The 16,534-nt window shown below is 43.4% G+C and overlaps 3 protein-coding genes across 8 annotated transcripts in view; 2 read left to right on the top strand and 1 right to left on the bottom strand.

The window, feature by feature from the left end:
• The window catches only part of LOC127749060 (uncharacterized), a 15,202-nt gene extending 11,338 nt beyond the window's left edge, over window positions 1–3,864 (top strand). Inside the window, exon 5 of the mRNA XM_052265635.1 lies at window positions 3,825–3,864. Within this exon, the coding sequence (XP_052121595.1) occupies window positions 3,825–3,864 (40 nt within the window). The remainder of the gene's footprint in view (window positions 1–3,824) is intronic.
• LOC113212912 (fizzy-related protein homolog) lies at window positions 3,096–7,294 on the top strand. 3 transcript variants are annotated; one of them, XM_026431775.2, is made up of 11 exons: window positions 3,096–3,418; window positions 3,825–3,954; window positions 4,038–4,133; window positions 4,205–4,372; window positions 4,447–4,566; window positions 4,647–4,835; window positions 4,967–5,191; window positions 5,286–5,418; window positions 5,494–5,657; window positions 5,753–5,950; window positions 6,063–7,294. In XM_026431775.2, the coding sequence occupies exons 2-11, from the start codon at window positions 3,895–3,897 to the stop codon at window positions 6,102–6,104; spliced, it is 1,395 nt and encodes a 464-aa protein (XP_026287560.1). In that variant the 5' UTR covers window positions 3,096–3,418; window positions 3,825–3,894; the 3' UTR covers window positions 6,105–7,294. The 3 variants fall into 3 exon arrangements, with proteins under 3 accessions (XP_026287560.1, XP_026287559.1, XP_026287561.1); XM_026431774.2 differs by having other exon boundaries at window positions 3,099–3,412; XM_026431776.2 differs by lacking the exon at window positions 3,096–3,418 and adding an exon at window positions 3,445–3,463.
• Window positions 7,295–7,463: 169 nt separating this feature from the next.
• The window catches only part of LOC113212910 (lipoamide acyltransferase component of branched-chain alpha-keto acid dehydrogenase complex, mitochondrial), a 22,550-nt gene continuing 13,479 nt past the window's right edge, over window positions 7,464–16,534 (bottom strand). For 3 of the 4 annotated variants that reach the window (XM_052265525.1, XM_026431769.2, XM_026431771.2), the window contains 3 exons: window positions 14,736–15,049; window positions 13,597–13,891; window positions 10,579–13,510 (listed from right to left, as the gene is read on the bottom strand). In XM_052265525.1, coding sequence (XP_052121485.1) covers window positions 12,933–13,510; window positions 13,597–13,891; window positions 14,736–15,049 — 1,187 coding nt within the window. In that variant the 3' untranslated portion in view covers window positions 10,579–12,932. Of the gene's footprint in view, window positions 8,502–8,592; window positions 8,665–8,739; window positions 9,136–9,287; window positions 9,513–9,669; window positions 9,801–9,911; window positions 10,097–10,184; window positions 10,415–10,578; window positions 13,511–13,596; window positions 13,892–14,735; window positions 15,050–16,534 lie in introns of those variants that run through there. The other variant, XM_052265524.1, reaches the window with a different exon arrangement.

Below are 16,534 nucleotides of genomic sequence, written 5' to 3' on the forward strand. Positions count from 1 at the left end.
CATTCGTTCGTACAACTAATGTAGTTAGGCTACTACAGGGAACGCTTTATCTGCGACAGTCACAGATTAGCTCACGCACCGAATTCATAAGCTACTGTTCCTAATTTTCTTGTCTGTCCTCCAGGCAGCTAACTTTTGGCTCGCATACCTAATGTTAAGCTGGAGCAGCTAACTTTTTTTTTTCCGTGTAGACACACTCACTGTCAGAGGGTGGCCGTCAACTCGAGGCCCCGCACGCTGCGCTGTGATTAGGTCGGCGCAAGGCGGCTCCGTCGGCCGGTTTAGCATCTGACCCCACAAAGGTAGGCAGTTGCGAACCCTCCGGAGCCCGCCTGGTTCCAGCGGGCCTCCTACAGGGGCATGTAAAGTTAAGCACGCGTGAGCGTCTACGCCGAGGCTCGCGCCGAGGACAAAATGACGCGAAAAGTGACAAACACACATATTTTTAGAGAGGAGAGAGAGGGTAAGAAGGGTGTAATTCTGCAAAAATGTATGCCGCAGCACATTGCTCATGTGAGCGCTGATCTCACGTGAAACGCTCACTCGTGCTTAACTTTACACGCCCTAGGGCCAGGCGACACAGATGTGCGGCACCGCTGCCACGGTAAAAACAAAGTCTTACTTTTAAACGGACCCGTTCCTGCCAGACAGTAGGGGGGCGGGCGCGACATGGTTCAACACCACATGCACGGAAAAAAAAAAAAGGTTGGTTGGGGTAACCGGCATATTTGCTGGTTGGCGGTTGCTGCTAGTTGGGGCCACCATCGGAATTAGTTGGGCGAACTGATTTTGGGATGTTGGTACCCAGGCGACTGGTTTGCCACAACTATTTCAGATTGTCACTCGAGATGGTTGTTGCAACCAAGCCATCGGTTGCACTTCGGGATCCGGGGTGCCTCGGCTAGCCCCCCTCCACTCCCCCACCTGCCCCACTCCCCGCTGCCGCCCGGCCGCTGCCGCCGCCGCCCGCTCCGGGTGGCTCCGGGATCGCGTCGGCAGCGGCACGTGGTCGTTGTCCGGCACGCTCCCCCATACGCGTCGCGATAGCCTAGTGGTATCGCGGAGGTCTCGCAATCGCAGCGGTCGGGACTTGAATCCCGGCCGCTGCGAACACATGAGGCCTCCGTGAGGGCCTTACTGGGTTAGCAAGATGGTCACTTCGCTCGGAAGTATGAGGGAACGAGGCGGAAGTGCCTCGGAAAGATTTAAAATTTTATTTTCGTCACTAGTAACTCGGTTATCCGAACTAAGGTCACTCGGTTGCCATAACCATCTCGTGTTAGTTGCTATGACCAGGCTACCTGTACTAAAAAGTATAGTTAACACAACCAACTTTCTAGTAACGCCAAAAGTAACTACGCGACTCGGTTGTGAGAACCGAGTTACGGGTTAACGCAACCGACTCGTTTTTCCCGTGTGTTGAGCAATGTTGAGCAGCTCCACACCCACGTCCGGGTACCAGAGCAACAATAGACACCTTGCTCTCTGAGTAGTCGGTCCCCCGCGCGCGCTGCCCAGCGCCCACGCCAAAAATTTTGTTCAATTATACCCAGGCGCGGGCGTGGGTGTGGAGCTGCTAAACAGGTGGTGTTGAACCATGTCGCTCCTCCCCCTGTCTGGCAGAAACGGATTCGTGCACCGGAGTGCGCCCGGCTGCGCTGCCGAACGTGATCCAAACGACCTTTGGCCTGTGGCTGCGGCCCAGTTGTGGACGAGAGCACCTGGTAGGTAGGCGGGCCCGCCATACATACTTGCCGTACGCCCCCCACCTTGTTTGTAATTTGTGGGTACCCTTGGGAGGAGTTGTGGCTGCGGCCCAGTTGTGGATGAGAGCTAAGTTGTGGATGAGAGCACCTGGTAGGTAGGCGGACCCGCCGAACAGACTCGCCGTACGCTCGCGGTGGTACCCAGTGACTGGGTGACCTTGGGACGAGTTGTGGCTGAGGGCCCAGTTGTGGATGAGAGGTGCCTGGAGGGTAGGCGGGCCCGCCATACATACTCGCCGTACGCCCCCCACCTTGTTTGTAATTTGTGGGCACCCTTGGGACGAGTTGTGGCTGAGGTCCCAGTTGTGGCTGAGGGCGCCTGGAGGGTAGGCGGGCCCGCCGAACAGACTCGTCGTGCGCCCGCGACCGTTCCCAGTGAGTGGGTGACCCTGTGACCCTGGGATGAGTTGTGGCTGAGGGCTCAGTTGTGGCTGAGATCGCCTGGACGGTAGGCAATCCATTCAAAAGCTGCTCTTCGTGTTTGGGGCCCCCTGGGCCCCATTGCGTTGGTTTTTACGCATCCGGGGCCTATCGGCTCGTCTCGGACTATGTGCAGAGCATGTCCTTACCTTCTGGTTACTTCCTGAAGGCTTTGGATTTCAAATTACCCGAATATTGGTGTTCTATAGTCGGGTCGGATTAAGCTGACTCTGGCCGCCGGGTTTGTGGCCACAATTTTGTGGCCACAAGTAGGGACGTACAGACCACCCGCACAGAGACATGTCGGTATTTTGGCGATGGGGCAGTTGCGGTGAGTTGTGGCTGGACCCCTGTACGGTAGGCAACCTGGGGGACGCGGTCGTGTGGTCGTGGGGACACCCCTCGGGCCTCAATGGGTCATAAGAGAGGTCGTGGCATCGTTGTGGCGCGTTCGAGGGGGTTTTATCTCGGGCGCGTTGTGGCTGGCCTCCTTACGGCCTCGATACCTATAGTCGGTCCGGTATAAGCTGATTTTCGGGGGGCGCGCTGTGGCCACAAACACGCTCGTTCATGTGTGGCACATTGCCGGGTTTGTTATCACTAGAGGATTGCGTTTCCACACGATTTTGCCAAAAAATATGCAGTATAGAGGCCCGCTTGATGCGAATTTCGATTTTAAGGCATTTTCCCCGTAAGAATTACATGTAAATTTAGACGTAGGATGCGGCACGGGTTAGGCTTGTGCCACAGCCGCGGGATTTTTTTTCTTGGTTCTAGACCTCAAAAGGAAAGAAAAAAGCAGTGATGCAAGTTGGAAAAGCGGAATTCGTATTTTAAGCCGCACCCTAGTCCCCTTTCACCGCGCTTTGCGGGCGCTGGGGGTGGACGTCCTGGGCCTTCCCACCTTGTAGGTAAGATTAATTTCTCATCGAATTAGATGCTAGTCTCTAGTCTCTCACCTTCTCCCACCTCTCCGGAATTGCAATAAGCCCCATTGCAACTGCGACCGCAATCGCTATCGCTATTGCGATTGCAACTGACTTCAGCTCGCCCCCTAGCGGAGATTTTCCCAACTACGATCAAACCCAACGAACGGCTGGCAACCAACGAAAGCAGATCACAAAGTTTGAATTTAACAACACAAACAAAACTTTTTGTGGTTGTTTTAAGAATATAAATTTCCGTTTCTTCCTTGTGCTTGGTTAATAGTCCACCCATGTGACCATGTATGTGTAAGGATTACTTCTTTTTAACTACCAGCACACAAAGTGCTCAAAGTACGAGTCCATATTCTTGTCAGTTTGTCGCTCCGTTTAACTTTATGTTGTTTCTATTGATTGTGACGATTTTAAGAAATTTCCTCACAGTCAATTTAAAAATGTAGCATTCAAAATTTTCCGTAGAACAATCTGTCTGTTTCGGTTTCTCTTCAACCTCAAATGTTTTATTCACAATGTACTTAACCTCTAAATGCCGTTTCATTGAACTCAATCTGTACCTGCATTTTAAATGAACGGGTGGCATTTCTATAATAAGTGCCATTTCATAGATATTGTCCTTATCTGACATTTCTTATATAGTGATCTTTTCTGCATGTTTTTTAAAAATTTAAAATACTCTGTTCCTTTTGTTTTTTAGATATGTTGCTGTAACTTGTCTTCAAATTGAGCGTATTTGAGTTAAAATCATCAGACTGAAAGACCCCATAATGTTTTACAGCAAAGATTATGAAAACCGCATTTTAAACCAGACTACTACGCCACCATCGGTAATTGTCATCAAGAATTTAATGTATTGATCTTTTTTGTAACAACAATTATCACTTCTGTTTCTGAAAAACCCATCTTACAGACACCTCCGCACAAGGGTACCCAATCTCCTGGTGGAGATAGATTTATTCCGTCTAGGAAAGGCAACAGTTGGGAATCTCGATTTGCAGCATGTTCAGTAGGTAGTCCTTTCAATGTTAATCATAAATAATTTTCACATGTGCTTATGGATATTTTTCTGTTTGTTAGGAAACTAATGTCAGCTCTTCGCATCACAAGAAAACTGGTAATGATACTGGAGACTCAAAGCGTGATGGGACTGTCTACAGATGCCTTCTCAAAAACGAATTACTTGGCAGTAATATTGATACACTAAAACAATTAGACAATGATAAGGATACTTCGAATCTTTTTGAGGTAAGCCATATTCTTATACTGTTACTCTGTTCTACAAATGGTCTTGGTTTCACTTTTATTATATTTTATTGCAGTATCTTCCACAAGTTAAGGTCCCAACTTCTCCTTATTCATTATCTCCTCTAAGTGCTAAAAGTCATCAACTCCTTCGCTCACCTTTGAGGGCACGAAAAATTCCTATAGTTCCTTTTAAGGTACTTGACCTTTTATATTTTACATGTTTGTAGCTTTTTTTTCTCCTGTTACTTCTTTGACTTATAACATTCTTTTCCAGGTTTTAGATGCTCCTGATCTTCAGGATGACTTTTATCTCAATTTAGTTGATTGGTCCTCTGAGAATGTACTTGCTGTTGGCCTAGGTGCTAGTGTGTTTCTATGGAGTGCATCTTCTAGTGAAGTAACAAGGCTTTGTGATCTTACTCATGAAGGAAACTCTATTACATCAGTTGCTTGGAATGAGAAGGTGAGAGCTTCAAAACAATCTTTTAAAATTAACATTAAAATTATTTTCAACTACCCAAGAGTGCTATTATCTACTAAAATGACTACTAGTCAATCACTTTGTTAAGGCTTAACAATTTGCTCTGGTTGTAGGGAAATCTGGTTGCTGTTGGCACACATGATGGCTATGTTCAAATTTGGGATGTGAGCATTAGTAAAGAAATAAATAAACTACGTGGCCATTCTGCAAGAGTTGGTGCACTTGCTTGGAATGGAGACATTCTTACTTCGGGAAGTCGTGATAAAGACATTCTTCAAAGGGACGTGCGCACTCCAGCATTAGTACCTGAGAGAAGATTAGTTGGACATAATCAAGAAGTAAGTTATTCCTTCACTTATTTTTATTTTTTTATTTTTTTAAGTCCGTTTATTTGTCTATGTTTCCAACTTATTGACCCTTGTTTTGTTCTAGGTTTGTGGTCTGAAGTGGTCACCAGATAACCAGTGTTTGGCTTCAGGTGGAAATGATAATAAACTTCATGTTTGGAATTTACATTCATTATCTCCTGTTCAAACATATACCCAACATGTAGCAGCTGTGAAAGGTATGATTTCATCCCACAAAATTTCTTACTTAAAGTTTCAATATAATCCTAATCTATTTGCTATCCCACATTCAGCTATTGCTTGGTCTCCTCATCATCATGGACTGTTGGCAAGTGGAGGAGGCACTGCAGATCGGCGTATTCGCTTTTGGAATACCCTTACAGGCCAGCCTATGCAGTGTGTTGATACTGGCAGTCAAGTTTGTAATCTTATTTGGTCCAAGCACACCCAAGAATTTGTAAGTTATTGTAGGGGCTCAAAAAAATTTCTTATACCTGAAAATTTCTATAAGGAATGAGATGTTAAGAAATTTAATTTATTCATTGTCTGCAGGTCAGCACTCACGGTTATTCTCAGAATGAAATTTTGGTTTGGAAATACCCAAGTTTAGTGCAAGTTGCTAAACTAACTGGACACTCCTATCGCGTTCTTTACCTAGCAATGGCTCCTAATGGAGAGGCCATTGTAACAGGTGCTGGTGAAGGTACACTGAGGTTCTGGAATGTCTTCAGTAAAGCTAGATCTCAGAAGGTAAGCATTAACCTATTTTTATTTTGACTTCCCTAAATTTTACAAATGTGTAGCTTACTTTTCTGGCATTACTCTGACACAGGAAATAATATTGATTATTCTTCGATTACAGGAAAGTAAATCAGTACTCAAGTTGTTCTCCAGTATTCGTTAGTTTGTTGTTTTTTAAATAAGAAAAGCTGTTCCTTAATGTACCTGATGTCACTTTTTTGGCATAATTCACATCAAGTGAAGAAAAAAAAAAGTATGGCCAAGTATATCTTGATGTTCGAACTTTTTGTTAGTAAACCCTCAAGACTGTAAATCTTTATTTGTTTACTTGTGTGATGAACCCACACAGTCCATGTGCGGAAGACAGTTGTGTATTGTCTCTCGCTCTATTTACTTCATCCAAATATTTTTGCATTTTTTAATTTTTTTCATGTTTTTTTTTTTTTTAATTAACATGTAGGATTAAAGTAAATCCCAATTTCTGGATTAGTTATTCTTTGAGAGTTTCTTTGAAATGTGTACTCTGTTAATATGAAAAGTTCAGTTAAAGGTATTGTCTCAAAAACTAATTTTATCAACTTGTGATATCTGAGAGTTAATGTTTTATGTGAGATTTCAATCATTTGGAAATAAGTCTCCTTATACTTTTAAGTGTCTTTATTTTTCTCTACTCTTAGCACTTGTTTAAATGTAAAGATATTTGTGAAAGCATAATGAATTAACTCCAGAGCTCTTCAAAATTGTTTTTTTTTAGATTGGTCAGTCAGTTGATCAGAAAATGAGATTTTGCAGTGCTGTGGAATATTCTTATGGTATAGAATAATCTTTTTACCCCTCTTATGTAAACTTCGGCTTGGCTATACCATTTTGAAGTTTAAAATTCAAACAATGTTTTGCTATTGGGCCTCTGTCTGCATTAGTCATAGAATTGTTTATGCTAATTACCAAAGCACATATGTTTGTGCTTTTAGCCTTTGTTTTTCTTTTGGGATATTGAATTGCTCATGTTCAGACTTTCAATATGATGTAGTGACTTAAGACTATGTAAGAGAATCTGCCAAAGAAAAAGCCAGATTGTCCAAGTTCCAGGGGGTAGCAATCATTGTTCTCAATGTGCCATTAACTTCATTGTCCTTCCTAAATCATCTCCTTAATAACATACACATCTCCCAATCAGCTCTTTAGTCTACTTTATAATCCTTTCCATTCTAGAAGAAATTCTAGAAAGATTTCTTTTATCTGACTTAAAATGCAAGGATATGTGTACTACTTTTGGTTATTCTATATTTATGATTGTTACAGTTACCAATGTTACAGTTTATTTGTTATAAATAAAACAGTTAAGACATACAACTGTTCTTTTAATTTTATTTTTATATTGAAGTTTCGACGTAAGGCTTTTTAGACCTCTGTTTGATGGCATGGTGGTTGAGCCACAACTTTGTCACAAACGGGAATGCCACACAAACAATTGCCACCACAGCTCAGGAGGATACTCTTTTGAAATTAATGAGTCAGTAGGTGAGGTCCTTAACTCAATTTCTCGTGATTTATTAATTCATTGATAAGTTAGGAAAATACTTGTCCTTCCCTCGACCTCATATCCATGGCTAGCGGAATGGGAATAAGATGATGTACCAGCGATATTCGGATGATTAAGCAAACAATACAAATAATTTTCTTAAACTTAAATGGAAATAGATTTAATAACAATTCCAAGTGGAGAGGTAAGTGGACCAAATTAATATGAACCATACAAAGAAGAGCACAGTTTGATCAGTCTTAAAAAAGGAATATTTAAAATGAACACATGTGTCAACATCATCTAAGACGTAATTAATATACAAAAAATATTCCCCCCCCCCCCTCCCAGAAAAAAAGAACTAGTTTTAAAGTTAGAATTTCAACACAACAGACAGTCCTATTACCTCCAAATACATGAGGACTAAAAAGCTCCTGACAATTATCAAGGACATTATTCATCTACTCCACCAGAGTGTTTGCTTACTATTGCGCCAGATCACATATCATGATCAGATCTTACAATTTCAGAGGAATAGAGGGAAAGACTTCACAATCGTAAAACAAGAAAGCATACAAAAAATTTGAGAATACATTCTCAAAGGAGCAGCACAAGAAAATGATAAAGATAGAAAATGGAAGGAATGTTGTTACTTTGGTCCGCACTTCTACAGAATGGTAAGTTCATTAAAAATCTTTGATAACAAGAAAGATACAGTAAAACAAGTGACAAAAATCATAAAAAAACGCGCATAGCAAGTTATTTGAACTGACAGGTATAGATAAATTTCTTATACATACGTATTTTGAAAGTTAGGAACAAATTGGACAATACTCCCAAAGACTCAGCTGATATTAAAAATATATATGATTAAAATTAATGAATAACTAGTTCTATTGGGTTCTCAATTAATTCCTTAAACATGTTTGAAAACCTAGCCACTGTAGCCCCATCAATAACTCTATGATCAGCAGCCCAACTCACACACATAATATGAGACTCCTCAATAGCACCAGATTTCCCATAACGAGGAAGTCTCTGTAAAAGTTAGAAATTTTGCGCTCTTTTAATATCAAGAACTAAACACTTGAAAAACTACTTAGCACACAGATAAATAAATAATAAATACCTGAATTTTGCCCAGAGCACCAATAGCAACCTCAGGTATAAGTAAAACAGGTTTCATGTATGTACCTCCAATCTAAATTAAAAGAAGTGTTGTATTAAAGAAATGTTGAAAGCACAGATAGGTTTAATAGTAGCACATTTAACTTACTGATCCAATATTTGATAGTGAAAATGTGCCACCAGTGACATCTTTGGGCAAAAGGGTGCCAGTTTTACCAGCTTCTATAAGCCGATTAGTTTCAGAAGCAATGTCAAGCAATCGCAATGACTGTACATCCTTGATATTTGGCACAACTAGGCCATTGGATGTATCCATAGCAAAACCAATATTATGCCTGGACTTATATATCACTTCAGTGCATTCAGAATTCACTGAGGCATTTAAGATTGGGAAATGATAGAGGGCAAGAGAAATCGCTTTCAAGAAAAATGGCATGTATGTTAACTTGATGTCATGTTTCTCTACGGCAGGCTTCATCTGCTTCCTCAGCTGAATAAGTGGGCCAACATCCAATTCATCACTGTACACAAAGTGAGGTACTGACTGCCGATAGAAACACAAAATACAAAACATGAGTCAATTCAAAAGATTAGCATGTTGAAAATAATATATCTTTCAAATAAAGACAACAGCCTTCTTTTTCCAACTCCCCTGAAAATTCAAAATTTAAGGGTTGGTCATCCCAAAATTCTTACATTTGCAGCAGTCATGGTTTTCACCATGGTTTTGGTATATCCTGTAATTGGGACAATCCTGTCATCTCCAGAGGCAGTCGACGGTATCATTGGAGCGGTTATTATTGGTGGGCGTGCAGATGGTATAGATTTCTTAGATGTTGAGTTCCCTGCGATGTATGCTAATATATCCTCTTTCATAACCCTCCCGCCTTTCCCCGTTCCTTTCACTGATGAAAGGTCAACCTGTTCATAAATTTAAAATTTTACTTCAGCAGACAACAGTTACTTGTTAGTTTGTTGTTGTCGTTGTTTGTTTGTTTTTTGTTGATTTTTTTGGTGCCTTTTTTTCCTAAAAAGAAACAAAAAATTAAAATTTAACAAAGTGATGACAATAACAAACCTTGTTTTCCCCTGCAATTCTCCTAACAGCTGGAGTTGCAAGTGCTTTCTCACTACTGTGATACACCTGATTCTCTCTGTTATCACCATCATCATAGCTTGGAGTTTTCTCAGCTACATTTGAACTAGAAACTGGACAAAAACAGAAATTTTTATGAAACTGAAACTGAATTTTATGAAAGTGAAGACTTCTCTCCAAAATATTTCCTCATAATGCAGAGGCAGTAAACTTGGAATCCTTACCGCTGCTTTCCCCTTCCACTTCAATATCAACTAGAGGTAATCCAACTTTAGCAGTGTCATCCACAGCATAATAAAGTTTGGAAATAACTCCATCATATCTACTTGTAATGGTCACAGAGGCCTTGTCACTTTGAACTTCACAAATGTTGTCGAATTGTGCTACTTTGTCACCAACTTTCACAAACCTTAAAAGTTTAGTAAATGAATAGCCATTATTGAAAAAGGTATTTTCAAAACAAGATGTAAGTATGAATGGAGATTACTATCACTTACCATTCTTTGACAGAAACTTCAGTTATTCCCTCACCAATATCAGATAAAGTGAAAGGGACTATGTCACAAAGATGATGTGAACTGTGGAAATCTCTGCGACTAAATGGATCAGTGGAATACAGGGACTTCACTGCTGTGCATGAGTGAACATTCCTACATAACAATGGTAGGAATCTGTTCACCCCGGCTGTTGTAAAGGGGCACTCCTTGTTGTATATTCTGTTAAAAGCCTGCAAAAATTTAAAAAAAAAAAAAAAAAAAATTTTAAAAAAGGAGGAATTTTTTAAAAACTTTGGTTAGAGATATAAGAGCAAGGTCAACAGTCACAGGGTGTATTAGTGGTTTGTAGCCAGTCCACAAGAGGATCTTCTTGTTGATACAGTTGAAAAATTAATTATGATATAAAAATTTCAGCAGTATATTTTATTTTAAAGAAGTGCAGTATAACAGTACAATGATGCGTTTGAAACATAAACATAATGTGATACACTGACTGTCAACATACCTCAAACAATAAAAACAACTCTAAAACTGTGTTTACTTTTAGATTGTAAATGTATTGCCAGTCTGCATAGAAATCTCTGAAAATTAACAATTAATAATATTTTATTTATATGTATATATACATATAGATAGATAGATATATATCCATAAATAGGTATTTTGCAGTAACATTAAAAGACAGAGCAGTTTTGAAAAAGACAAATGAGTATTGGATGTTATTAAGAGAAGGGCTCATGTACTTGAAGGAAAGCAAAGAATTTTGACAGATGATGAATTCAAAAGTCTCACAAAATCTAAGAACGATACATTGAAAGCCAAAACCCTCCACTTAATTCCGGGATAAGCACTGGTTTGGGAAAGACAGAGCTGTCCAAAAACTAAAGTATAGGCACATAACACGTACATGGCTTTAATAGAAGGTCCAGCCTTCACAAATAGTTTTGAAATGCTCATAAATATCCTCTTAAAGATAAATTGATTGCTGGATTCACTTCTTCTCCAAAATTACATGCAAGTTAATATTGTTCTTTGAATAAAAAGAGAACACAAAACAACATGTGCATTTAATGAGAGCCTCACCGACGTGCTAAGGCTGTCCCTCCTAAAGGGAAATAATATTTTAAAATGATATGTGCTGTATATTTGGATGCTTGATCTTGATATAAATTTGGACTGCAAATTTATCTCAATAACTCATTTATTTATCTTAATATCTTAATTCGATATCCTGATGGTGTCTACACGAGGTACGAGTGGACTTACAAACCAAGTGTGCGACACTTGTAAGTGTGCAATTGCAACAAAAGTAGAATGGATGCAAGAGTTCAACTCCTTAGTTGTGCACTTGTAAGTGAACAAATCCGCTGTTGCGCACTTCCTGAGATTGCTATGTGGGAAGTGCTCAAACAGAGAGAGAACTTGCAAGTGTACAGGTGTGCAACTCCAATGTGAACACTTCCTTCGATTTGACATACACTTGTGGAAAGTGTTTAACTGAGGTGGTGCACTCTTGGAAGTGCACAACTACCAAGCCGCCTAGCACTTGGAAGTGTACAACCACTATGCTGGTTAACACTTGCAAGTATTCAACTTGCTGTCTCACCCTTACAAGTGTGAAGCAGTTGCACACTTGCTTTATCAGGGCACTTGTATGTCATGTAGATGCCGAAGAGATTTCTAACTTATTAACTTATCAAGATAATTAAATAAGTTATATAAATACATGGTGGCCCATAGACACACCGACCCGACCAACCAATAATACCACACATATCAAATTGAAATGTTATTTATCTTTGGGAGGGATAGCTTTAGGAGCTGAGGTGAGCCCCGCATACGATGGTTTGATTCATTCATTACAATAAAGAGGTGTAAGTACACAAAAGTTTAAAGTAAATAAAAAATATGTATGGGGAACTACTTTACAGCACTTCCTGTTGCTTCGTTTGTTCCACTTGCCAGCAAATGGACCACACACAGAAAAGGACACATTTTCCAAGAACAACCTGTAAAAGGTGCCATGTGGTATATATAAACCACAGGATAATGATCTTCTTCTGTCAACAATAGGAATATAGAACAGGCAAATAATACTCATCCAGTTTTCATTGAAAATATACCCAGGTCCTTATGGGCTGTTTAAAAAAAAAAAGGTACATGACTAGGTTTGAAATTAAATAGATAACTACATTAAAATAAATAATTGCACTGTATGAATGCAGTAAATTTAATAATAAGTTAAACTTGTGGAGTAAAATTATTTAAAGAAGACAGTGGCTGAAACTAGAAAGTCAATTTCTGTGGTTACAAATTGTTTACAGATCAGCACAAATTTAATACAAGTTCTAGGACTTGAATATTGCGTACGATAGCCTATTCAAAGACTAATTGAGACAGAACACCAATCACCAAGAAAGCAACACGTTCTAAATCAATTACCAAAGAATAATACAGATGTGTTGATAAATACAAACTTCATACCTACTGACCAGATGGCAGAATACTCCTTCAAGGCTTAATTAATACACACAATACTCAAAATTACATGAATACAGTAAATTTCAAGGGGAAGTTATTACTTATCATTTAGGTACAACTAACAACTACATATTCACATTACTTCATTTTAGCCAAGCCCTTCAAACAAGGGTAAGCCATACCTACCTTAATTAAGTTTAATAGCAACAGCAATTTTTTTCATATGAACTAAATGGATATAACTTAGGAAAAAAACAAAACTTAGTGTTATTCACATGGCTTGTTATGCGCCCGTCGTACCGTTAATTCATGTAACTGTCTACTATGCTCTAAGGCTTGTCTCTGAGCTTCTAAAGTTTGTTGATGTATCTCCTCAGCATGTCGAATTAGTTGTAGTCTATGATCTCGTTCAGCTTGGGCTGCCTCCGCCCTAGCACGACTTTCTCGCAGATGTTCATGATGTAATTCTTCTGCTCTCTCTTGGGCACGACGTAGGCCATTTAATCGAAGTTCTAACTCTGCAGCATCATCCAAGGGCTGAGTAGAAACACTTGACAGGTTTGTTTGGGAGGCTCGATGTTTCTTGTTCTTCGGTGGAGGTGGACCGTCAATTTCTTCGCAAGGTGGAGGATCACTAACCCCACCAGGTTCTGCCCCTAAAATGATTACAGGGGATGGGGAGGGAGATGGAGAGACAAGCTCTAATGGTGGTGAAGAGGCTGAATCAGGTCTTCCTGGCTGCTGTTCAAGAACTTCATCAGTTTCAATTGGCTCAGATTTGACTCGATATTGGTATGAACTACCTTCAGAAGGTTGTTCAGCCTCCCTGTGATGCCAGTCAGTATCTGGAAGTTGCAAGAAAAATGATGAGTCAGCTAGATTTAGTAAATAAATATTACTTTGAAATGATGTTTACACAACTTTATCTTACTAGAATCAGAGGGATTTGAATCTCTTGAACTAGTGCCGCTGCTCACATTGTGGTTATTAGTACTTGAGTTGTTCGTTGGGGTACCATTCCAATATGTCGAATTAGCATCACTGTCAGTAGCTAAATCAGCACCTGCTGGTGCTCCAAGGCACGGTGTTCCAATTACGGACCAAGCCACAGCTTGTTGATGCTGTTGCATTTCCTTCTGCAGACCTAATTTCAAGTCTTGCCATCTTTGACGTAGATGGGCAGGGGCATTCTGAAGAACCATCCATGGCTCATTGCTGAATGAATTCTGTAGGAAAAAAAAAACTATTAAAAGAATGTTTTTCCAAATTGATGTGATTAAGACCTTGAACTTCCCTACGGAAACTTTGTTTACAGCTAAAACCACAGCTCAATTGTATATTGACATTTGACGTTGACATTTGGGGAAATTGAATTTCAACTAGAAAGAGATTGATAGTTACAGCAATAAATACAGAAGAAAAAAAAGCAATACCAGTAAACAACTAGTATTTGAGGTTATGTGTTGTACACAATGTTGTGAAGTTTATTTAACAAGACAGTGAAAGTGAAAGGAATGCTCCATAAACAAATAGATAATTAAAACATGAAATCCAAAACAAATTTCAACAAACATAAAGAACTAAAATGCCACCTTTTGTAAGAAATGTGGATCAGTATTGTGCATCTTTATTATTTTCCTAGAAGTGCAAAACATAATTCAAAATTAGTCTCCCGACTGTTCCAACAATTGAATTTTGTTCAGGGAAGGCAAGAGATTGGCATGCTGCCGGACCGCAATATCCCAATTCGGCACGGGTGCGGAAATGCGTGGCTGTGTGTGTGAGAGGGTACAGTCAGCCACAGCGAGAGGGGCGGGAGGGCATCGACGATAAGCTCAGGTGACGCAAGCTGCGCAAGCACGCTAAGCGCCAGGTACGGCTTTGTCGCATTTCGGTCCATATCCTTCCCCTTTCAAACTCGCGCGGGCACACCCCCCCACTGGTGGCAGTGCCCGCTCCCCACCCCGCCCCGTGACTATCCAATGGCCCACTTGTTGACAGAAGGACGTCGTCGCGATGGTCACTAGGACCACGACGTGGGCGAGGAGACTGTCAGAATGTCGCACCCACCGTGGAGAGATCGTCAGCGCCCTTCACACACGCCTGTGCAGCTGGCTGCACCGCTGGCGACGCAGGGTTGGGTTTGACATCGGCCAGGATGTGCTTGTGCACGGCCTGGAGGTGCTTCACCATGTTGCTAGTGCTCGACCCGGACTGGTAGTTCATTTGCTTGTTGCAGATCCTGCAGATCACTTTGTTGCCGCCCAGCTTGACGAAGGCCCGCCAGGCCACCGATTCGTTTTTTCGCGACATGTTGTGGTGGTGGTGGTGGAGCAGGTGGCGCAGGGGGGTGGGCTCCGCGCGCGCCGACATCGGGACGCTCACTGAAATTGGATTGGAATTGGAGTGGATTAGAATCGAGGCGGGCGCGGCGCGGCGGGCGCGGCGCGGCGCGGCGTGGTGGGGAGGACTGCGTCCGCGAGGCCGCCCGCGCACAGTCGCACCTCCCGTGCGCCCGCGGGTCCGCGGGTCGGCCGCGGGCCCGTCGCGGAGGCAGCCGCTGCGCCAGCCCTGCTGGTGGGGGCAACCGCGGGAGAGGGGGAAGAACGAGTACCCGGTCGGACCCGCCCGACTCGGCGCGGCTGTTCGGTTTGGACTCGGTCGGGACTCGGGCTGTCGGCGTGAAACCGGTTGCAGCCGGCCCGACTCAACGGCCAGGCCAACCTGCCATTCCCTCACCCGTCCCGCCCCGTCCCGGCCTTCCTCGCCGCTGCTCTCGCACTTCTAGTGCTGCTAATACTAGCGAGTAGAGTGGCCGTCCCTATGGACCGGCCAACAGCCATGTCCTAGCGTTGTCAACGCAACGGTCCCAACACGACCGACATGCAGTCGCTTTGGGTGGCGCCAGCGTGCGCGTGCGCGTGCGTGGGTGGCGCCAGCGTGCGCGCTGGGCTGGTCCATGGCTGGTCCTTCCCTACGGCCGGCGCCGTCTCAGTGCAAGAGGGTTGTCGCTCGCCACCGGCTCGCCGACGACCCCGCGCGCAAACCGGGTACGAGCGGCGGCCAAGACTGAACCGGAGCGAACTGGAATCATAGGCGATGCGACCCCGCCGCGCCGAAGTACTCTGGGGAAACAGTTGACTTGCCGCGTTGCTTCGCGAGCCGCGAGTCCTGCCCGGGCGAGCCGCGGGGCCGCGAGTGGCCTTGCGGCGCCTTGCGGGGTCCCCTGGGATGATTGTCGCGGTCAGCGGCGCGGACTCCTCCGGGCTCCGGGCGTTGAAAAACAAGAACGGACGGAAGAAGGAAGAAGGGGAGGGGGGAGGGGGGCGAACGGACCCGCCGGACTCCACGCGGTGCCACGACACGCTGCGCGCGCGGATCTGTTCCCACAGCGCGCCGCGCAAAGGGAACCGGATTTACTGGTAAACCGGGTCGGGCGCCACACTGCGAGCGGGAAGAGCTCGGGGAGGAGGGTGAGGGAGGCGGCGGAGGAGCTGCTCGGCCGGCGCGGCGCACTGTCGCGTCCCGCGCGCGGAACAGCCCAAGTGCTCTCGTGTGTTACGGCCAAGTCCGTTAGTGGTTGGTTCTCGCGGGCTCTTGTGGATTTCAAATGTTTTTGCTTTAGAGGCCCGCATCCGAATCACTTTGTAAACCGGAAGGAGTTTAACGCGACGGAGAGGAAAGGGAAACGAAGAGAAGGAAGTTCCTCTTTATCGGGGCGCGCGGGGCTCGCGGCGCGGGGCGAGGGACGCCTGTGGAGGTAGGCCGGCCGCCGGACGCGACTGCAACCAAGGACCGCCGTCTGCCTACCCTGTAGGGGCCCAGGGTTGGGGGAGCAAGCGGGCGAGCGAGCGCACCGCGCAGCTGAC

The sequence above is a fragment of the Frankliniella occidentalis genome, unplaced genomic scaffold, assembly GCF_000697945.3.
Source record: "Frankliniella occidentalis isolate FOCC.00 unplaced genomic scaffold, Focc_3.1 Scaffold28, whole genome shotgun sequence".
NCBI classification, from domain to species: Eukaryota; Metazoa; Arthropoda; class Insecta; order Thysanoptera; family Thripidae; genus Frankliniella; species Frankliniella occidentalis.

What these genes read in the sequence shown, in the direction of transcription:
- LOC113212912 (XM_026431775.2), top strand. Translation starts at nt 3,895, where the DNA reads ATGTTTTACAGCAAAGATTATGAAAACCGCATTTTAAACCAGACTACT. An exon ending in CAGTTGCTTGGAATGAGAAG is followed by an intron (nt 4,836 to 4,966) that starts GTGAGAGCTTCA and finishes CTCTGGTTGTAG; the next exon opens with GGAAATCTGGTTGCTGTTGG. An exon ending in ACATGTAGCAGCTGTGAAAG is followed by an intron (nt 5,419 to 5,493) that starts GTATGATTTCAT and finishes TCCCACATTCAG; the next exon opens with CTATTGCTTGGTCTCCTCAT.